This window comes from Chrysemys picta, chromosome 6 (genome assembly GCF_011386835.1).
Source record: "Chrysemys picta bellii isolate R12L10 chromosome 6, ASM1138683v2, whole genome shotgun sequence".
NCBI lineage: Eukaryota > Metazoa > Chordata > Testudines > Emydidae > Chrysemys > Chrysemys picta.
In genome coordinates, this window is record NC_088796.1 from 68,993,448 (window position 1) to 69,016,845 (window position 23,398).

Below are 23,398 nucleotides of genomic sequence, written 5' to 3' on the forward strand. Positions count from 1 at the left end.
GTTTGGGGAAATGTAGCTTTTTGAAACAGTAGGCAGGGGAATCCAAGAGTATTTATTTTTGGTTCCCATCAATCTCATTTTAGAGTTTCTTCAGGCTAACTTAAATAACAACATATAGCATGCTTCAGGTGCAAGCCTTGATGTTAAGAGCCCTCAGCGATTGACGTTGGCTAGATAGGATCTCATCTTGATCTTGATTTTGGGTAACTCAGAATAGTCTCATGGGTTTTTTTTTTTTTTAATTCTTGATATAAGTGGGATTGGGTGGGTCATAGATTCCTAAGGCTGGAAGGTGCCTTATGATCATCTGGTCTGACTTTGTGCCTAATATCTGCTATTGAATTTCACATAGTTTCTGCACCTGCCTGTAACTTCTAGTTGAGCTAGATTTTAAGAAATCGTCATGTAAAAACTTCAAGTGATGGGAAATACACCACATCTCTGTTTAAATTATTTTAATGGTTAATTATCTAACTGTTAAAAGCATGCACTTTATTGACAGTTTCTGAATGTCTAGTTTCAGTTTCCAGATGTTTAATCCTGTTATGACTTTGTCTGCTAGACTGAAACACAAGTTGAGTTCTCTTCAATACTGTAATTTGAATCGAGTGGATTGATTTAAATCACAAGTGGAAAGCCTCATTTTAAATCATTGATTTTAATCAACTTACCTTTTGTACTTAGTTATTTTCTAAAGAGACGTGCATTCTTGTTGTTTAATATACCCATTAAAACATGTTGATTTACAGCTAAATTGAGCCTTTATACTAGATTTGGTACATCATTTTTGCTACCTAGAATGATACACTATAACTATACAAATGTATTTAAGCAATTAGATAGTTTAATATTTTCAGATTCTTATTAATTAGTACATTTTTTAATATGTTAGCAAATGGTGAGTGATATATGTTATGCTTATAAGAAGCGCACGGGATCTTTTTCAGGGAAAAAGGCAAAATGCCACATTTATTGAGAATACAGCAGTTAGCATATGCTTTTCAGTTACACATACACACCAGGCATACAGTCCTCCCAGTTGATCTTTATAGTTACCAGTACAGAGTCTGGATCAATCTAGTGGCCAGAAAGATTGGTCTCTGTTGAAGTCTATGGATTTTTCTGTGTTAGTTTGTGACCAGTTACTCCTTAATTGGTGTTCTCTTTTGATGTTAACATTCCAAAACACCTCCAAGAGGGTCATCCTGTCCTGGTTTTGATTTAATCAATTGTTTTGTCTTTAGGGGTGCCAGCCTCCACCTCAGGGTCCTTAATCTGCCCTTCCTTTAATTATGGATGTGCATTGATGGGTCTCTGGTGTCATTAAGTCTCTTTACTTCTTGTTCCTTGACCATCTGGCTATAACAATGGCCTTCACACCTTATTTTTTCTGATGCATGTATTTCTCATTCACACACAGTTTTTTACAGAGACCTTTAAAGGTATACAGCCGTTTTTATGTTGAGCATGAAAGGCATTGTAAATTAAACCTTACTAAGCCTTGTAATCAAAACAATTCACATTGTGGCCCAGGGCTTCAACATTCCTCTAATCACCTTAACATCGACACAATGCAAGATCCTGTCTCTTATTTACTAAACCTTAAAACAAAGAAATGTATTCACCTCTACCCTGATATAACACTGTCCTTGGGAGCCAAAAAATCTTACCGCGTTATAGGTGAAACTTCGTTATATCGAATTTGCTTTGATCTGCTGGAGTGCGCAGCTCCGCCCCCCCAGAGCGCTGCTTTACCGCGTTATATCCGAATTCATGTTATATCGGGTTGTGTTATATCTGGGTAGAGGTGTATTTAACTAGAGTGCCTAATTTATAATACATATAGGAAACCATAGTAGACATTGTAACTTTTTCTAAAACAAAAGGATGACCATAATCAGTCATAAGGATTGTTCTGGTCTGTCCCTGCCTTAACACCATTACAGACGCTGGCAGTCTGTCAGATTCTACCAATGTCCCAGAGGGTCATTCCTTTCTGCTATTCAAAAAGGGTGGCTGGCAGGATGATCAAATCATACATTAATTCTGATAATACAAATCTAAAATCCTGCTCCTACATATATAGCTTATTTAGTAGATAATCAATGTTTTGTTCATGGTTTATGTCAAACTATTAGGATGGTAACTGGAATTTAAACACACACAACATTATGTAAAATGTATTTTTTATTAAACAAAACAACCTTAAATGTTTTGGATACATAAACTTCTCTGAGCAATATATGTTTCACATTTACAACTAAATTATAAGTAGTTTAGGTCTTACCATATTTGGTATTAAATTCAGTTTTCATTTTAAACAGGTTTATTTTTTTTAAATAAATCTGTTATTTAAATTATAACAATCAAAAAATATTAAAAAAAAAAAATTATCCACCCTAATTTGAATGAACCCAGTTTACAAAGCTGTCCAGATCACGTGATATAATTGACCTGTCCTTATTTACCACTCCACCAATCTTTGTGTCATCTGTAAACTTTACCAGCAATGAGACTCAGAGAGCTAGTAGTGAATTAGAGTCTCTTGCCAGTAGGAAACCATTTCTGATACATTGGTCTTAATCCAATTCCCAATGTCATCACAAAAAATACCCCATAATTGGCACTTGTGTTGAGAGTCTCGGCAGAGAAGCTAAGGACTCAATGGACATGAAAACTGAACTTACTCCCTAGAAGTGATCTCTCCTTGTTAAAGTTAAGACACGTTGACGTGGTGGGGCCAACTTCCACTTTATGGAGCATGGCTCTTATAGCAGAATGCCAGCTCTTCTGTAGTTAAGGTTAAGACTAGCTTTCTGTTTTGCTCTGGTCTGTTCTAAATGCTCTAAAATCTGTACGGTCAATCATATTGTCTTAAAATTTGGTGTACTCCATGGTGATGCAGGGTATGGTCAGCAATCCAAATTTGGGACCATTTGACCAAGGGGTTCCTGAGATGCAGCCCCCGGAGGCGGGGGAACTGCTTTTTATAAAGTTGACACGTTCTTGACAACATTTTTTTTGCGCACTGATGTAGATCAAACCAGGTCTCATGTCATTGCGCCAAGGCCTCAAATGCCCAAGGGTTACTCCTAGAGAGTGCATGTCACCACCAGCCCTTTGAGGGAAATAAAACATTATTTAAAAAAGTTGGCTTCTCCAGTTAGGCATGCTAAGGCTCAACACTGAACACGAGCAGAGAGAAACGCTATCTGCAAAACTAACTCTACATCAAAGGCCCTTGGTGGCTCTGAGGATATGTTACAGTAATCAAATCTGAGAACCACCCCACGTCCTAAATCCAACACTGCAGAAATCTGAAGTAAAAAACAAAGCAAGCAAGTTGCTCCAGTCTGCATCTGTCAAAGGGGGATTTTTATTTTGGTGAAGGTACTACAGCTATTTTTCAAAAAGTAAATAAACTACACAAGCAATTGCTTGCTAGAGAGGAAGGTGATTTTGGGGTGGAAGAGTAGGAATAAATAGAGGGAAGGGATCATAGATTCCAAGTCCAGAAGGAACCATTGTGATCATCTATTCTGACCTCCTATATAAGAGGCTAGAGAGCTTCCCCAAAATAATTCCTAGAACACGTTTTTTAGAAAAACATCCAATCTTGATTTTAAAATTCTCAGTAATGGAGAGTCCACCTGGACCTTTGGAAAACTGTTCCAGTGGTTAATTACCCTCACTTAAAAATGTGTGCCTTATTTCCAGTGTAAGGGCTTATCTATTCTTGAAATGCTGCACTGCTGCAGATGTACCACTGTAGTACTTCAGTGTGGACACTACCTACGCTGATGGGAGAGGTTCTTCTGTCGACATAGGTAATTCACCTCCCCAACAGGAGGTAGCGAGGTCAACAGAAGAATTCTTCAGTTGACCTAGGGGTCAGGTCATCTTAGCTATGCCACTCAGAGGTGTGAATTCTTCACAGCCCTGAGCAACATAGTTACGCTGATTTAGGCTTGGTCTACACAATAGAGTTAAGTCAACACAAGGCATCTTGTGTCAACCTAACTTTGGAAATGTCTTCGCTTAAATTTGGGTCCCGCCAATGTACATGCCTCTTTATGCCAACTTCATAATACCACCTCTCTGAACGGTGTAGAGACACAGTCAATGTAATTATGTCAATGCAGTGTCAGTGTAGACACTGTGTTGCTTACGTCGGCTGTTACTGACTTTCAGGAGCTGTCCCACAATGTCCCGCACAGACAGGACAATTGATACAAGCGCTCTTGGTAAGGAAGCGCACTGCTGACACAAAGAGCAAAGCATAGACATGCCCAAGCAATGTAATTATTGTGGCGGCTGTATTGCTGACGTAAGTTAGATCGACTTAATTTTGTACTGTAGACCGGGTCTTTATCTGTCTAGCTTCAATTTCCAGCCATTGGATCGTGTTACACCTTTCTCTGCAATACTGAAGAGCCCATTGTCAAATATTTGTTCCCCTTATAGGTACTTATGGACCAATCACCACCACTTATCCTTCTCTTTGTTAAGATAAATAGATTGAGCTTCTTGAATCTGACACTTTAAGGCATGTTTTCTAATCCTTTAATCCAGTGTTTCTTAAACTGTGGGGTCCCAACTCAAAAGGGGTGGTGGTCAAGACTATTATAGGGGAATCACAAGAACGGCGACTACTGGCCAGGTGCCCAGCTCTGAAGGTAGCGCCGCTACCAGCAACAGTGCAAAAGTAAGAATGGCGTGATATGGGGAGCATTGTCACTTTTTGAGGGGGGTTGTCACAGCCTGAAATATTTTCAAAGGGAGTCCCAGCAAAAAAAGTTTGAGAACCCCTGAATCATTCTTGTGGCTCTTCTCTGAACTATCTCCAAGTTTATGAACATCCTTCTTGAATTGTGGACACCAGAACTGGACACTCTATTCCATCAGCGGTTGCACCTGTGCCAAATACAGAGGTAAAGTAACTTCTCTACTCCTACTCAAGATTCCCCTATTTAAACATTCAATTATCGCATTAGCCATTTTGGCCTTATTGTCACACTAGGAGCTCGTGCTCAGCTCATTATCTACCATGATCCCCAGATTTTTTTCTGAGTCACTGCTTCCCAGGGTTGAGTCCCCCATCCCTTCAGTATGGCTTACATTCTTTAGTCCTAGATGTCTACATTTATATTTAGCCATATTAAAACATGTATTGTTTGCTTGTGCCCAGCCTACCAAACAATCCAGATTGCTCTGTCAGTTTCCTGTCTTTGTAATTTACCACTCCCCTTATACACTGCACATTTTATCAGTGATCATTTTGTTTTCTCCCAGATGATTAATAAAAATGTTAACTAGTGTAAGGGCAAGAACTTATCCCACTGGGACCCTACTAAAAACATACACACTTGATGATTCCCAGTTTACAATTACATCTTGACTTATCAGTTAGCCAGCTTTTAATCCATTTAATGTGTGCCATGTTAATTTTATATTATTCTAGTTTTTTAATCAAAATGTTGTGTAGTACCAAGTCAAACGCCTAATAGACCTCTGTAACATCAACACTATTACCTTTATCAACCAAACTTGCAATCTCATCAGAAAAATACATCAGGTTAGTTTGACAGGTTCTATGTCCAGTAAACCCATGCTGATTGGCATTAATTATATTATCCTCCTTTAATTTTTTATTAATTATGTCCTGTATCAGCTGCTCCACTATCTTGCCTAGGATTGATGTCAGGCTGACAGGCCTAGAATTATCTGTCATCCCATTTACCCTTTTTAAATATTGGCACAACATTAACTTTCTTCCGCTCTTCTGGATCTTTGGTGGTGTTCCAAGACATATTGAAAATCAACATTAATGGTCCAGTAAGTTCCTCAGCCAGTTCTTCTAAAAGTCTTGGATACAAGCTGTCTGGATTTAAAATCTATGGCTTTTAAAAAAGGTTGGGAGATCATGTGATGGGGAGGGGATCTGGACTAGGGGGAGTGAGAGGGGAGGGAAACTAGGAAGGGGGGACATAGGGATGAGTGTCGGGGTGAGGGGGAGAAGAATAGGGGCAGGAGCACCTGTCAGCTGCATATTCCCATTCCTTGTATGTGCCATGATCCAGGGTCCTCGCTGATCTACAGAGGTCTGACCCTTCTTGCCTGCCTGCCCCCTTCCATGTGAGACAGGTTCTGGAGGGGGGTTGTTTTCTGGGGGATCTGAGCTCCTCTACTCACCTTTGTGAGTTTGAATTTGGGGGTCCCTGCCACTCATGGTGTCTGAGCCCCATTCCCTGCCCCCATGTGTGTGTCAGGATATAGCAGGTCCTATCAATCTTTGGGGGTGTGACCCCTTCCCTGCCCACCCTCGAGCCAGGTTCTGAAGGGTGCTTGCCTTTCTAGTGGTGTCTGAACTCCAAGTCCTAGCCCCTTGTATAAAATCATGATTGGTGTGGAGAAAGTACATAAGGAAGTGTTATTTACTCCTCCTCATAACACAAGAACTAGGAGTCACCAAATGAAATTAATAGGCAGCAGGTTTAAAAAAAACAAAAGTAAGGTCTTGTCTACACTACGAGAGTAGTTCGATTTTACTTGCATCGAATTTTTGGAATCTATATTGCAAAGTCGAACGTGTGTGTCCACACTAAGGACAGTAATTCGACTTTGTGAGTCCACACTAACGGTGAAAGCGTCGACATTCGAAGCGGTGCGCTGTGGTCAGCTATCCCACAGTTCCCGCAGTCCCCTCTGCCCATTGGAATTCTGGGTGTAGCCGCAAAAGCCTTCTGGGTAACAAAATGTGTCCAGGGTGCTTTTGGGTAAGTGTCGTCATCCGTCCATCAGGGGAGGAGTACAGAAGTCGAATTAAAGAGACCTCTATGTCGAACTAAATAGCATCGCAGTGTGGACGGGTGCAGGGTTAATTCGATGTAACGGCGCTAACTTCGACATAAACGCCTAGTGTAGACCAGGCCTAAGTATTTCTTCACACAATGCACAGTTAACTGGTGGAACTCTTTGCCAGAGGATATTGTGAAGGCCAAGACTATAATAGGGTTCAAAAAGAACTAGATAAATTCATGGGGGATAGCTCCATCAATGGCGATTAGCCAAGATGGGCAGGAACTGTGTCCCTACACTCTGTTTACGAGAAGCATGTGATCTGGGGATCTCTGCCCACCTAGGGATGTTTGACTTTGCTCACTGCACCCTGTATGTGTGCTGGGATCTCGGGGGCCCTGGCATTCTGTGGGGTCTGACCCTCCGCCCCCTCATGTCAGCCAGATTTCTAAGGCACTCGCCTTTCTGGGGGGTGTCTGAGATCCTCTTCTCACTCAGTTGTGAGCAAAGATATGGGGAATCTCTGACCTTCTCAATAGGGAGCTTAGAACAGGTGTCCTCAGAGTACGAGGCTTAGGCTACACTAGGAACTTGCATCAGAATTGCCACATCTCTCAGGGTATGAAAAATCCACACCTCTGAGAGGCGTAGCTATACCTGACTTAACCCCCAGTGTAGACAGTGCTAGGTCGACAGTAGAATTCTAGACCGAGCTACCACTTCTCAAGAAGATCGATTACTTGCCCCGATGGGAGAAATCCTGCCGTTTGCGAAGGTAGTGTTTTAAGTGTAGACATGCACAGAGCACGCACAAAGAACATGCTGCTGAGAATGGGTATGCTTGACAAACATCTTAGAGCTATTGTTTCAGGCTCTATTTATCTCCACTGGATATATTCTCTTTCAGGTCAGAGCATCTCATTGAGATAAATGGGTCAAAATAACCCAATGTAACCATGCCAGTTTCAATTATTTTGGAATTTATTCCAAAATACCTGTCAGCAAGTATGTCTGTAACAATACAGACAACAAAAAAGATTTAGGAAACGGTTTTTTTGACAAATAGATTCTTTAGTAGGCATATTAATACAGAAGTTTAAGTAGTAATTCATTTAAACTGCAATACAGAAATGTACCGCACTCCTCAGAAGCAGTGCAAAGGCTTGGGAGAATCGGAGATAATGGAGGAGCTGAGGGAGAGGGAAGTAATTGCTGGGAAGAGCCTGGGAGTGAACCTGAAGGGTTGTTGGGTGTGGATGAGAAAAGTATGGAACATATTTGGGGAAGAGGGGCTTGTTAGGGAGCTGGGGATCCTCCCCCATGCAGACCCTGGCTGACCCCTAGCCTCTCCCAATCAGTCAGGCACATCTGCCCCTGTCCCCATGCGTCCCTGCACTCCACTCAGCCACTCCTCCTCCACCCCCATTCTTATGCATCCCCAGCTTGAGTCTGTCCCCCCTGCTAGCCCTTCTGAACTCCAATCTAGGTGAACCCCCCAGAAACCCCATGTACCCCACTCTGTCAGTTCTCCTCCCTTAGCCCCGCAGGCAGGGCGCTGTGAGGAACACAGCCTCTGTTCTCTCCCTATCGGCTGCTGATTTCTAGGGCCAGTGAGCAGTGAGCCTGCTGCCTCTGTTCTGGCACCATAGCAGCCCCTGGTGAGCAAAAGATGTAACTGCAGAACCTCTCTGCAGAGAAAAATAAAATCTGCAGGCAGAGCCGTCCCTAGGGGGAGTGCGGGGCCCGGGACAAATCAGTCTCCGTGCTAGTCTCTTCACCATCTGCCCAGCGTGTCCACCCGCCTGGCTGCCTCTGGCTTCCTCACCCCCCACCCGTCTGCCCGCTGCTTTCTTCCTCGCCATCTGCTCGCCGCTCGCCTCCCCGCTAGTCTCCTTGCTGTCTGCCCGGTGCACCTCCCCGGCCATCTGCCCACTTCCTCACCCCCCTCCCACCTGCCGCATGCCTCCCCGTTTGCCTCCTCACGCTGCTCGCCCTCCTGCCTCACCTCTCTGCCCACCTCACCTGAATATCGTGATAAATGGCATCCTGATCGTACATCAGTCAGGACGTGGGACAAAGGGCTAAATATCGTGACAGTCCCAATTTTATCAAAGCATGGAGCCCCCCAAAGTACAGGGCCTGGGGCAGTCACCCTGATTCGCCCTACCCAAGCGGCGGCTCTGTCTGCAGGACACATGAATTCTGCACATGCACAGTGGTGTGCAGCTGACACATTGGACAGTCCAGATCGCCCATTCTTTACAGTTGCACACTTCTTCCCAGGTGATGCCAATGCATTTTATATATTGTTACTGTCTTCTGCCAGTTCTTCCTTGGCCTTCCTTGCTTTCTCTTTCCTATTTCGGGTTCCCAGTTCAATGCTTGCTTAGCATGTCTCCCATCTGGTATACATGTCCCAACCACCTTTTAGTCTTTCTTTGGTGATATTTCCTAGCATGTCTTGCTAGTCAGCTTGCTTACTTGTGCATTTGTTGTTTTATTTTTCCGCAAAATGTGTAGAATCTTCCTCAGCCATCTGGTAGTGGGCAGTTTCCACTCTTTGTTAGCCACTCTTGTCAGCAAATCTCTGCTCCGTACAGTATCATGTTCAATACAGTAACATGGTCTAATTTCTTAGATTAGAGTTGCTGTCACACTGCTGAGTGTGATTCTTTGACAAGAATGAAGCTGAATGTAATTTAAAGCCTATTATTTTCCAGCAGCAAAAATACAAATTCACAGTCCAGTATGTCTGACATATCAGATTGGACCCTCTTTAACCTTAAGTAATTTTGAGATTGTTTAGCAAATTTACTACTGTGTGGTGCCATCCCTAATCAATGTTGTGATATATTATCAGTTTAATAGACTATAGTTGATATTAACTAGCCATGTTTCGAAGTATGCATCTAAAATATTCTACTTTTAGAGGTTGTCAGGTTTTGCATGGAAAAGCAGGAAATAGTTAAAATGGGTCCAAATCTGAATAATTTGTGTTTCTTAGCATTTGTGGAATTACTATACAGCTGCAGGCCTGAGACCTTGTCTGTTAGATAGTTGAAATGTCTGAAGTAAGCTAGTAAAGTGTATGAGAATATAATAGCATTCTAGGAGAAGAATGAAAACTAGACCGATGTAACCTCAAGGAATACATTTCAAATGTTAGCTAGCCAATTTTCAGTAATTCTAGGATAGTAAAAGAAGACTGGTGTCTAAAAAATCGCTGTTCACTTAGGAATAGAGAAACAAAACCAAATTTGCTTCAGAATGTTGCAATTTTCCAAACAGCAATGATTGTGTAACAATTTAGAATAAATTTGAGCTACAAACAGATAAATGCACGTCACTTATTTTCCTGTTAGAATGTCTAACAGTCCTAACAAATCAAAATATCTAATTAAAAAAATAGAATTTATACAAGCTAAGCATGATCTTTTCATTAGCTGTTGTGAAGGACATGCATAGACCCTAATTATCAAACTGATGTTTTAAAATACTGTTAGAGTGGTGAAATAAATGCTTGGGGTTTTCTGTCCTTGCATTTTACAGGTAAATTCTGCTTTAACTTTTAGGGAACTTTCACATAAATGGAGCCTCAGACAAATAGGAGGACACCTTCTACTGAAAAGGTAAGTGTGGCTCTTGCTAAAAACTGAGAATACTCTTATGATAAGATGTGTATATATAAACATATGTTCTTAAGATAGAAGACCAAAGAATGCCACTACAGAGCCAGCAAGCATGTGGTTGCCAAAAGTTTCAGTGGTGTAATAAGATCACCAATGATGTACATAAACTGAATATTCAGCTAAACTACCTTAAGGACCTAGATAGAGATCAATCCAGGTGGCATTCAGTCTGCAAGGAGGCTGTGTCCCTTTGAAATTTGCCAGGATGATGATAGTTTTGTGGATTTTGAAAAGGTGCTCTTAGCTGCAAATGAGAAATTCAGATTGTGTATGGATGGTCCCAAATAAGCAGTGTAAGGCTACATCTTCACTGCACACCACTGGCAGTGGCATGTAGGGTGTGTGTAGCTACATGCAACATTAAAAAGCAGTCTGCATCCATACTGCTGAGTATTGCTATGTGCCAGTGAAAAGCTCTGATGTGGGGAGCTGCTGGAGCTTGTCCCTGCTGCCAGAGTCTTTCACTATGGTGGAAGCAGCAGGACAGGGAGGCACTGCTTGGGTGAGTAGGGTATATACCCAGATACATATCCACAGGGTTCAGGCATGTCCTTACTCTACTCACACAAGCAGTGCCTCATCTTATACAATACTATGTATAACTGTTGGGGGGGGGGGGGGCGGCATATAGTGTATGTACTATACATGCCACCGAGAGTTATGTACAGTGTAGGTGTACCGTAAGAAAAACACACCGAACATTGTAGGAATTTAATGATTCCATTTTAAAGTTCCTAATCTGATCTGTGGCTTATGGTTATTTGTGGACCTTCAAAAATACAATTTCATAATTACCTTAATTATAGAATAAAATCTATTTTAGTCTCTAATCCTGCAAGTTGTTCTGTGTGCTCAGTTGTGTTCACCTACATAGAGCCTCACTGATTTAAGGGATCAGAGCCCTAGTGATTCAATTTCGATTTCTGTACAACTTGTTAACTTCTGAATTGGCCACCTAAGGCTAAAATTTTATATTATCAAGAACTTGATTACTTGCAGAACTTCTAACTGAACTTTATTTTGACCTGCTTAAAATTGATGTAGAAATTCAACTATAGTTTAGTATCAGATAACTAGTTTCCCTTGGGCATGGCTTCATAATTGTATAAATATGAGGATTTCAATGACTCAATGTATCCTATGTCTGAGAATATTGATATTTTAGTAATATAATTCATAAACAAAATATTAACCTTTTTATTAATTCCTGCAGCCTAACCTATGTGGTAGCAATGCCTTTTTATTCAGCAAGCCTGGTTGAAACTGTGCAGGTAATTTACCATCTATATGTCTATTACATATAAAAAGATATGCTGTTCTTCTGTTTACAGATAAGAATTTATATAGAGAACTCAGTATTTGACTCTTTTCTCAGTGGATTTTGATTTACATTACTAGGAGTTTCTGTACAGTGCTATTGAAGTTTTGGTTTTCCTTTTTAGCTCTATTTACCTTTTTCTAATCACTAGTCATATATTTAGTTTAAAAAATTAAACACTCAGCTTCATTCATTGACACACTATACAAAGTACTTACCAAGATGTGGGGTATTGACCTACATATCATTAATAGATCTCTGCGAGTTCAATCTACCTTTTTAACCTAGTATTTACCAAAAATAAGTAAATTTAAAAAAAATCCCTCTAACAAGTGAGACTTACTGTCTCAGAGAAGAAGATAGGAATCCAATCTGATTACTAATTATGCTTCTTGAAATGCTAATAACCTTTACTCTATATCAAGGGGCAGTCTCTCTCTGCAGTGCCCACTCCCAGAAGACACCGGTGAGGCCAAGATCAGGCAACAAAACCCCCTTCTTAGGGCTGACACAACACAAATTAACACACAATCTTTTTCCTCACCTCTTAGCTGGGCAGCTCCATCTCTCTGTCTGGGCAGAAGTGTTTCTTCTCTCCTGAGGTCATCTTAGGTTATTCAATGCAGAATGTGAACTCCAGCCTCTTCGGCTGTTTCCCCAACCCTTTTCCCTCTAGAGGTGTAGGGAGTTCCAAGGACCCTTCTCCTAGGCTACTATCTTACCCAATTCCAAGACTACTCCTCGGAGGCCCTTTTCTTCAGGTTCCTTAAAAAACCTCTCCGGTGGGCCTAGGTGCTAGTAAGCTATAAATAAATAAATACATTACAAATGCAAGTGTGATTTGCCCAGCAAACCCAATTCACAAATTTTAAATTACTCAGCGAACACTTTCCCAGCCACCAGACAGCTCTTAAAATACCTGCCCTCAACCAAAATGAATCAGCCTTGCAGTGCACTATGAAGATAAAAATTAGAACAGACCAAGGGGGGGAAGTGTTTTGCAGAGTCAGACTTACAATAACTCAGTTTGGGGCTTTCTTGATCCATTGGTGCTCTTGGACTCCCAGATGAAAGCAGTGATTTAGGAATATTTTAATCTAGTCCAGGGGTGGGCAAACTTTTTGGCCTGAGGGCCACATCGGGTTTCTGAAATTGTATAGAGGGCCGGTTAGGGGAGGCTGTGTCTCCCTAAACAGCCAGGCGTGGCCCAGCCACCACCCCCTATCCGCCCCCCCCCCCAGGGACCCCTGCCCCATCCACTCCTCCCTGTCCCCTGACCCCAGCAGCGCCGGCCCGGCTCGGGCCCCAGCCCGGACCCGGCCCGGCTCAGGCCCCTCAACCCCGGCCAGAGCGCAGCCTGATTCCTGGGCTCTTTAAAGCCGGCTCTGGTCAGGGGACAGGGAGGGGGGGGTTGGATGGGTCGGGAGTTTGGGGGGGGGCTGTCAGGGGGGCAAGGATGTGGAGAGGGGTTGGGACAGTCAGGGACAGGGAGCGGGGGGGTTAGATGGGTCTGGGGTTCTGGGGGGGCTGTCAGGGGGTGGGGGTGTGGAGAGGGGTCGAGGTAGGCAGGTAGCAGAGGGGGTTGGATGGGTCAGGAGTTCTGGGGGTCCTGTCGGGGGCGGCGAGCAGTTGCATAGGGCATGGGAGTCCCCGGGGGTCTGTCTGGGGGCGGGGGTGTGAATATGGGGTGGGGGTGTGGATAAGGGTCGGGGCAGTCAGGGGACAGGTAGGGGTCGTAGGGCGTTCTCAGGAGGGGGCAGTCAGGGAACAAGAAGCAGGGCGGCTTAGATAAGCGGTGGGGTCCTAGGGGGCAGTTAGTGGCAGGGGTCCCAGGAGGGGGCAGTCAGGGGACAAGGAGCGGGGGGAGGTTGGGGGTTCTGAGGGGGGCAATCGGGGTGGGAAGTGGGAGGGAGTGGATGGGGGTGGGGCAGGGGCGGGGCTAGAGCGGGGCTCCTCCCCCCCAGTGTCCTCTTTTTTGCTTGTGGAAATATGGTAACCCTATTGAAGACCATTTGAAAGCTGTAGCTACTGCCATATACTGCTACTGTCTTATTAGCAGGGCAGGCCATTGCAAGCATACAATACCTGACAGCAAGTCCTTGTGCACTGGCTTGGTCCCTTCCTGGTATAAAGGCATAAATGATTCTCTCTAAAGCACATAAAGGCATAGTAGGACATGACTATTTCCAAGACAACAACTCCTCCCGTAGCCACATCATAGCATTTGTGTTCACCTGGAATGTTCTTGCTTTCTCTGCTTTCCACAACTGAAATCCTGGGGACTGGTGGCAAAACAGTTTGGAGTGGAAGGTCATCGTCTTTGAAACTCTGCCCTACTTACAGTACACCAAAGCCACAGTTTGGCAACATTTGATAATCTTTATAACAATTTTCTTTAAACTTGGTTCGAAATATAAATCACAGTAAGATCAACGTAACTAGCCAAGCGTGAAGTTTTTAGTTTAAAATGTCAAGCACAAAATGTATTATCAGAACTTAGAGAAATTTTTTATGCTTTTATCATTTATATGGCTGCTGGGATTTTTCTCAAATTAAGTTTGTGTCTAAGTTTTAAAATCAGGCATAGAAAATTTCAGTCTAAACAATTTTATAGTTATGAGCAACAGGAAAAGGGAGATTAGGTTCTAATTTACATTCTAATCTTAACTATAGTTCGCATTATAAAGGCACCCTATAGTTAATACTTCCGTATATTTTTACACATGTTTAAGATGGACAGGCATCTCAGGGATTCCTTTGTACAAAAACAGTTGATGCTCTGCCATGTAAGAGAAGTAGTTTTAACTCCCAGCTCTTGTTTTTCTCCCCTTGAGCTAGAGAACGTTGTAGAGGCAGTGATGTCAGTTCCTGGTGGAATACTCATGCTTTCAGTTTCCCTGGTTAATTTGGGACTGGCATTGATGGGTTCCAAAGAGAGGACTGTGACAGTGTGGGATACATCTGTGTCACATATGAACCCTATCTTGAGCTATGTCTACACTGCTTACCTTACAACGGGGCAGCTGTGACGCAACAGCCGCACCATTGTAAGGTGCACAGTATAGACGCTCTTTGTTGCCAGGAGAGAGCTCTCCTGATGACAACTAGGGGCGGTAGCTTTGTCACGGGAGAGTGTCTCCCACCAGCAAAGCACTGTCTACACCAGCGCCTTTCATCATTAAAACTCTTGTCATTTAGGGGTGTGTGTTTTTCAGTGAGCATCACAAAGAAGGGTGAAACTTGCACATCATGAACTGCAAGCATTGTAGGCACATTGTGTATTATTGTAGTTTTAAAGGATAATTAATCCTCTGATATGGATTGCCTTTAGTTTATTTCAGTGGGATTTTTGTCAGGAGTTAGGATCAAGTGTCTATCTGCGAGTTTTTTGGTGATACTCAGCCTATTTAACTATGCATGTCTGACTATCTCAGAGCATAGTCCCTTAACACACACTATGTAAAATTTCTGCCCTTGTTACTGGAAACATTAATGTAAGCCAGTTTTCCTATGAGTAGTAACACTGAAACAATAATGAACTTTTCAGTTTTTTACTCTGAATCAGGAAGAGTTGGGATGTGTCCTGACAAAAACCATTAACATGAGCTCCCCTTTGGTATGGTTCTTTATAAGAGGTGCATTGGTGGCAGTTGAGAATTGTTGAGTGTTTAAGGTTATATATCTTGCTACTGATAACTTTTAATACTAGCTTTTGAGTATTTGTTTTTTACACAGCGGAGCATTCTTGCAAGAATCATGCTGCTCACGTGTTATTGTCACTATAGTTCTGCATGTAAAATGGTTGTACTTGCATGTCTTAAAGATGGATAATCTATGATTTGGAGAAATTTCTTGTCATTTTAACACTTTTTGGTCTTTTCCATCTTAAACCACATGGGGGCACACTTGACATATAAAATTAAGTCTGTAGTTTTGAAGCACCAGAGTCAATTTTGCATGACGAAATGAAGAAAGCTAAGATTTTGTCACTGGTATTTTTAGTAAAAGTCGTGGACAGGTCATGGGCAATAAAGAAAAATTCACAGAAGCTGTGACCTGTCCCTGACTTTTACTAAAAATATCTGTGACAAAATGGGGAACTGTGGGTTCCCACACTGCCTGCAGCAGGGCAGCTGCACAGTGACTAGGAGCTTCTGTGACTTCTACGACCTCTGTGACTAAATAATAGCCTTGAAAATGAACAATGTTTAGATTCTTTTTAGATGAAGTGTCTACTATTCCTTTTAAGAAATGTAAAATTTCCATTGTAAGATCTTAAAAGGAAGCTATTTCAACTATTTATTAAAACAAAGCCTTTGCTGATAACTTGAAATTTACCTTTGTAGTTTATTTACGCTAGATGTCTCCATTGTGCTTATCTTGCTATTATAGCAGATACTTTTCATTTTAGTATCCTATTTTCCTTGCTTTACAAATAAAGGAAAACATGGTATTTGCATTTTTTCAAAACATAAAATTCTCATGAACTGTGCATGTGTGTGCTATGTTTTTTTAAATTTAGTATCAGAACTACTAAGCAGTGCTTACTTGCTTACTACATCTACCTCCTGTAGAAAATATTCAATTTAAAATTTTAAACATTTTTATTTTTGCACGTTTTCGGAAAAGAGAGTACAACAGGCAGGTATAGTGCCATATTGAGTTATATACATTTTTTCATGTATTTTAAATATTACCTCTTCTAGATTATCTAGATCACAACGGCCGGTAAACCAATAATCTGTTTTAAATGCAGACTTCTAAGTTTGTTAATTAGGTGTTACTAATTAATAAATTGTATTTTCACAAGTTTGAATTTACTCAGTAATGAAACTTCGATAACTCATCTTGAGTGAGGTTATTAAACAATTGTTAGTTCATAACAAATATATTCTTTACCCAGATCTATAGAACCACTCCTGCATCCCATGACAGTTTGATTTGTATGTTGTCTGGTTACATTATTTGCTTAAAAGCTGATACACTTTTATAGTAGAATTATTTACAGTTTCATTCTCATTACTTCCTTTTTCATATAGAGAAATACCTTATTTTTAATATTTTCCTTATATTTTTATAAATTTCCAACCTCCTAATCAAACATCTGTTATTTCCTTACGTCTTTTCGGCAGTTACATCATATTTTGCTACCTCAAGCAACTGGTACTTGTGGTTAGTAGATCGCTAAAAATATTTTTCTTACTTAATTCTTGTTTTCTCTGATAATTCCACAAGTTGGTATTTTTCCTCCTCTTAGCATAACTGTGAAGCACTGTGGGAGAGTCTGACTCATAGGCAAGCTATAAGGCCTTGTAAATGTCTGTTTTACATGTCAGCATTGTTTTTTGCAATTAAATGAGCCCTTAAGCTATTCTTGATCTTAAATGTTTCAGCTTTCAAAATGTTGCCAAAATAAAACTCTGCATACCTTGGATTATTTGTCACTATTGTGCACACAAAGTGTATGTCTGGGGGAAGAAAATCAATATACCAAAAGATGATTTTAAAAAACCTCAGTGATTATGTGCAGCAAGGTAACATTTTACATTTGAGAAAGATGGGAAGATACAAGAAAACATGTGCCAAAATCTGCGTGGTGCTGTTTATTGAAAGATCTTACGTAAAAGATCCATGAAAATTATTTACTTTTAAAAACCTATGTTATAGTATGCTTAATCTTAAATCCAACACATCAAGGTTGGTGGACTACATTTGACAAACCGCCCTAAATGTATTCTGGCGTACAGGTATACTCGCACATGCAACCTCCCCTTTGTTTTTAATTTTCTGGTGGGTAGGCAGTATACTGAGATTTACAAAAAAGGTTTGTAAATCTTAATATGCTGCCTGTCCACAAGTATGCATGCTTAACTCCCACTGAAGTTATACAGGTTCCAAGATTGGGCTCAGTATTGTATAAAGTACTACATGTAATCAGAAAGGGAGCCAGTGCTTTTGGCTTCTCAGGACTATCTAGGGATATAATAGGGTGATGTGAAAAAATATGAATAAATAAATATGAAAATAATAACTTAAAATGATCCTTGCAGTTTTTTTTATGGATGGCAGCATGGATGAAGAGAGCACTATTTTAGGCATCAAGAATTGAATGAAAGACACCACCATAATTATTACAACATACACAGTTATAAGTCTGTTACACTTACCATAACCCCTACTAAATCTTTACTCACTTATCTGAATTTTTGTAGTTAAAGTTACGTCTGGATTTGCTCTTCATTTTTAATTGATACAAATTAAAAATAGGTGACATAGCAAAGACTCACATTTTAATCTTAAAAGTAAAGAAATTCCAAATAAATTGCATTTGTCCTTCAAGTTTTTTAATGGAATATCCTTGTTTTCATACAGTTAAATGTTTCCAGGATTCTCTGCTATGAAATAACACTTTCTGAATACATTGACTACTGTACATACTTAGTTTTGGTGGGTTAAGGTACTTAGAAACAAAACAGGTAATTGTAAATTGATATTTTTAAGATGTTTACATAAAAAATAGTTTATATTCTGTAATATGCAGATTTGTTCCAATTCAATAAATCAGTGTTATAATACCATTATGTATGTGCATGTATAGTAACCACTCCACTCAATGTGCAGCGGCAGTCAAAAAAGCAAACAGAATGTTGGGAATAATTAAGAAAGGGATAGATAATAAGACTGAAAATATCATATTGCCTCTATATCAGTGGTTCCCAAACTTTAACAACCCGTGAACCCCTTTCACTAAAATGCCAAGTCTCGCAAACCCCTCCTAAAATTAATATTTCCAGGGATTTTCTCCGTTACCTGAATATAAATTAGAAAAGCAGTGATCTTGGAAATATAAAATTGGTTTTTAGGACATGCTGATTACACACTATGTATTATGAATTATTATTTATCATGACAGTATTTTTATTACATTATGAAAACGGCAACACTCTTCCAAGATCTCACTTTCGTCACGTGTATCACTTTGAATAAGCTTGTTGTAATACAAGGCTCTTAGGTTTCATTAAGGAGTATCAGACATGAAACAGCATGAAGGGATTTAAGAAGCCAACTCGGAGTTCCTCCTACACAAGCATTCAGGTCTTGAACAGTCCAGGCAAACAACGCATGTTACAACAAAGCTTAAACTTGTTCTTCATAATAGTTTTAAGAACAACACTAGCTGCGTATTTAATTTTAAAAACCAGCAAAAAATATCCACCTCCCTTTGCATTTCTTATAAAGGAGGCTTGAAGTTTAAATCCCAGTGTGATCGATATGCTTGCTTTGATCTGCTTAGCTCTTGGAAGTCCCGGGGTCTCTAGGGACAGCTCTGTCCGCCATTAGGGAATTTTTTCCCGAGAACCTTCTGTAACATTTCGCGAACCCCAGTTTGGGAACCACTGCTCTATATAAATCCATGGTACGCCCACATCTTGAATAGTGCACGCAGATATGGTCGCCCCATCTCAAAAAAAAAAAAAGGAAAAGGTTCAGAAAAGGGCAACAAAAATTATTAGGGGTATGGAATGGCTGCCGTATGAGGAGAGATTAGTAAGACCGGGACTTGTCAGCTTGGAAAAGAGATGACTAAGGGGGGATATGATAGAGGTCTATAAAATCATGACTTGTGTGGAGAAAGTAAATAAGGAAGTGTTATTTACTCCTTCTCAACACAAGAACCTAGGGATCACCAAATTAAATTAATAGGTAGCAGGTTTAAAACAAACAAAAGGAAGTATTTCTTCACATAATGCACAGTTATTCTGTGGAACTCTTTGCCAGATGATGTTGTGAAGGCCAAGTCTATTTCAGGGTTCAAAAAAGAATTAGGTAAGTTCATGGAGGATAGGTCCATCAATGGCTAATAGCCAGGATGGGCAAGGATGGTGTCCCTAGCCTCTGTTTTGCCAGAAGCTGGGAATGGGTGACAGGGTATGGATCACTTGATGATTATCTGTTCTGTTCATTCCCCCTGGGGCACCTGGCCTTGGCAACTGTCTAAAGACAGCATACTGAGCTAGATGGACCTTTGGTCTGATCCAGTATGGCTGTTCTTATATTTATATTTAACTGTCCTTGAAAGGTGAAAAAATACTGCTTTGATTACTGTCTGTGTCTACACTATTTCCCAGACAAACCAGGTAGATATTAATTTTTACTATTTCATTTTGGTTGTAGAGTGAAATCATTCGAGATAATCCTGGAATTTTGGACTGTGTGAAAGAAGGGATTGGCAGAGTGATTGGCATGGGAGTGCCCCATAGCAAACGGCTCCTCCCCCTTATGGCCTTGACCTTTCCCACTGTTCTACATGGAGTTCTTCATTACATCATCAGTTCCATCATCCAGAAGTTTGTTCTGCTTGTCCTAAAAAAGGAGAATTCCCAGAGCCTTCCAACAGAGAGCTCCAATTCTGTGCAGAGTATGTTGGATGCTTATTTTCCAGAACTTATAGCTAGCTTTGCTGCCAACCTTTGTGCTGATGTCATGATTTACCCACTGGAGACAGTTTTACACCGCCTTCATATTCAGGGAACACGCACAATAATTGACAATACAGACCTGGGCTATGAAGTGCTTCCAATCAATACTCAGTATGAGGGAATGAGAGACTGCATCAATACTATAAAGCGGGAAGAAGGAATGCTGGGTTTTTATAAAGGGTTTGGAGCTGTTGTTGTACAGTATACACTGCATGTGGCTGTTTTACAGCTCACTAAAATTATTTACTCCACGCTGCTTCAAAATGTTGCTTAAAAGTACATTCATATATTGATTAGCATCGGGGACATGATCTGGTCACTTAATTAATTATGGTAAAAAGAGATGGATAGGAAAATGAAATCTAAAAGATGAGAATCTGTAGTAGTGGTTTCTCTTTTTGCAATCTGAAGTGTTCATTTAAAAACTGGAATTTGAATTTCAAAATGTCCTATTTAAGAAGTACTCCATAAAATTAAAACAAGGACTATTGCTAGAATTCGAATATCTTAAAATGTGAACTATTATGTGGAAGAGAATCATAATTTAAAATGGGCAAATTCATATAGAGGATATATATGATTTATCTCATTTCAGTATAGATAACCTTTGCTTCTACCTGTAGACTGACATGGAAAATGGCATTTCCAGTGGCACTTGGAATAAGCTTGTTGTTCACATGCGCTATATGACTAAAGGACAAATAGTCATCGTCATCTTTAGCAATTAATTTCTTCTGATAAATAAAGGGGTTTGGATTCAGAACTAATATGCAAAATATCTGAGGATTTAATGGTCTTTCAAAAACCTGTGTTAAGCTTTACTGTTAATGTGGTTAGGTCAGGATGATAACTAAAAAAAAAATCTTGTTCTTCCATATTTTTTCTCCACATTGTTTTTTCAGTTTACAGATACAAACAAGACTTTCACAGCTGCAACATACATCTGGGGGGAAATATAAACTAAATGTTTTATGCTTTGTCCATCACGCATAGCAAATTATTTTCTAATGAGAACTTTGTCGTCTTGGTATGTGCAAGGTGAACTAAAATACACTACCATAACCACAGTTTGAGAGATTTGTTTTCCAAGGTATTTTTGCGTAAAAGAATAATCATGAGACATGATTTTAGTACCCATGTTCAAATAATACTCTGAAAGCATAAAAAGATTAACTGGTCTTTATTTTCTGTAGTTACTCTTCTGTTAGATTGAAATGCCTGGGAAAGAGTTGCAAATGCAATGACTTGGTCTTCAGAGTCCTTTGTCTTCCGTAGAGCAGCAGTCTACTTAAGACAGCCTCCACTTATGATTTTGCACTTAAGTCCTTGCTTAAAAATGTGTTTGGTGGATTAAATATTTGATGGGCAATATTCAACTCTGTTTCACAATTAATATGTAATGTTTGATGACTACTGAAATTTATTTTTCCTCCTCCCTTCCCCCAACGTCCAAACCAAGATTTTCAGTCTTTAAAAAGTTTTGATTGTTCTGAATTGTTAATTTGCTGCTTGGTTTCCAAAATAGATTTCATGAAGATGTTTAAAAAGAGATGTTTTAACAAGTAAACCAGATGAGCATGTTAAAAGAAAATTACTTTTAAACAATATGAAAGGTTATTGCCTTTCTTATAAATTAACTTTTGTGGTAGATGTCTTTGTATATCTTTGTGAATATGGTAAATTGATGTGTATTTAATTGATCAATCTTAAAATGTACAGTAGTTTTTATTTATGGAAAGTCATGGCAGAACTATGAACAGCTTTGACTCAACTGCAATGACTTATGAATTGATATCATATTTTGAAAATAATTTGGCTTTGCTTACAGTTAAACTTATTTCCATGTATTTTAAGCACATAAGTGTTCAAATGGAAAGTATAGTAAACTTGGGACCTGAGACTTTATTTTGAATATTGTTTTTCTGCAAGTTTAGTGTGTAAAATGGGAGCAATCAGATAACATAGAAATACAATGTAAGATTTTTGAAAAAGTAATTTACCAAAGAGATACCTAAAATGTAGTACATAAATCAGAGCTCTGTCTTGTAGGCTTTCCATTTATATATGTATTTTAAAAGTGCTGTAATATTTCAAGGTTCCTTTTTTAAAAGTATTCTACAAATTGAGAAATCTCAATAAAACTCAAGACAGCAACACTGCTCAAACATTCATTCTTTGTGAATTACTTACATCTTTTTAAAAAAGCATATCAGCAAAGACTGGCCAATATATCTTAAAAAATAAAGAACTAAAAATGTCACAAATTCATATTTAGGTACCTAAATAAAAGTAGCCTGACTTTCAAAGGTGCTGAGCACCCAAAAGCTGTATTGAAGTAAATTAATCCAATAATTGTGATAATTATACATTTAAATTATTTTCACCAACCAGCCCTAAATATTGTATTTGCCTATCTAGTAAGAACACAAATGATGACTCGTCTCAGTCAGAAAGGGTTGGTTTTACTCCTAGAAAAGTATTCTAACAAAAAAAATGTATACATCTGTTGTTTGTCGCACACGGACAAAGGAAGCATGAAGTAGTGTGAGTGCACAGGTTACCTTCCCCACACAAAATATATGCATAGTTTAGAACTGACTCCAGTGTCAAATTCTCATTTTTGCCTTCATTGCCAACTTTGAGTGAGTTGCACACAGACCCACAATTCTTGTCATTGAGACAAATCCTCAGCTGTTATAATTCTTTTTGGCACATTGATTTGAAAGAGCATTGTAAACTATACAGCGACTGCCTTGTAATGTGGAAGTTAGCTTGCTCTCAGAATACACCTCTACCCCGATATAACGTGACCCGATATAACATGAATTCGGATATAAGGCGGTAAAGCAGCGCTCGGGGGGGGCGGGGCAGGGCTGCGCACTCCAGCGGATCAAAGCAAGTTCAATATAACGCGGTTTCACCTATAACGCAGTAAGATTTTTTTTTTGGCTCCCGAGGACAGCGTTATATCGAGGTAGAGGTGTACTTCACATTTCCTTTGTCATCTTTTTCTCATGTAGGGTGCAAATGTTAGGTCTCCGTGTGTATTTCTGTAAACTGTTTTACCCCTAGAAAATCTTCCTAACCCTTTCTCACTGGCATCTCTAAAGTCA

At 40.0% G+C, this 23,398-nt stretch overlaps 1 protein-coding gene across 2 annotated transcripts in view; it reads left to right on the forward strand.

Annotated features, from left to right (window-relative positions):
* The window catches only part of SLC25A46 (solute carrier family 25 member 46), a 41,830-nt gene extending 19,380 nt beyond the window's left edge, over positions 1-22,450 (forward strand). For both annotated transcript variants that reach the window (XM_005281635.4, XM_065550305.1), the window contains 3 exons: positions 10,371-10,427; positions 11,701-11,758; positions 19,981-22,450. In XM_005281635.4, the coding sequence (XP_005281692.2) occupies positions 10,371-10,427; positions 11,701-11,758; positions 19,981-20,559 (694 nt within the window). In that variant the 3' untranslated portion in view covers positions 20,560-22,450. The remainder of the gene's footprint in view (positions 1-10,370; positions 10,428-11,700; positions 11,759-19,980) is intronic.
* Positions 22,451-23,398: the final 948 nt, after the last annotated feature.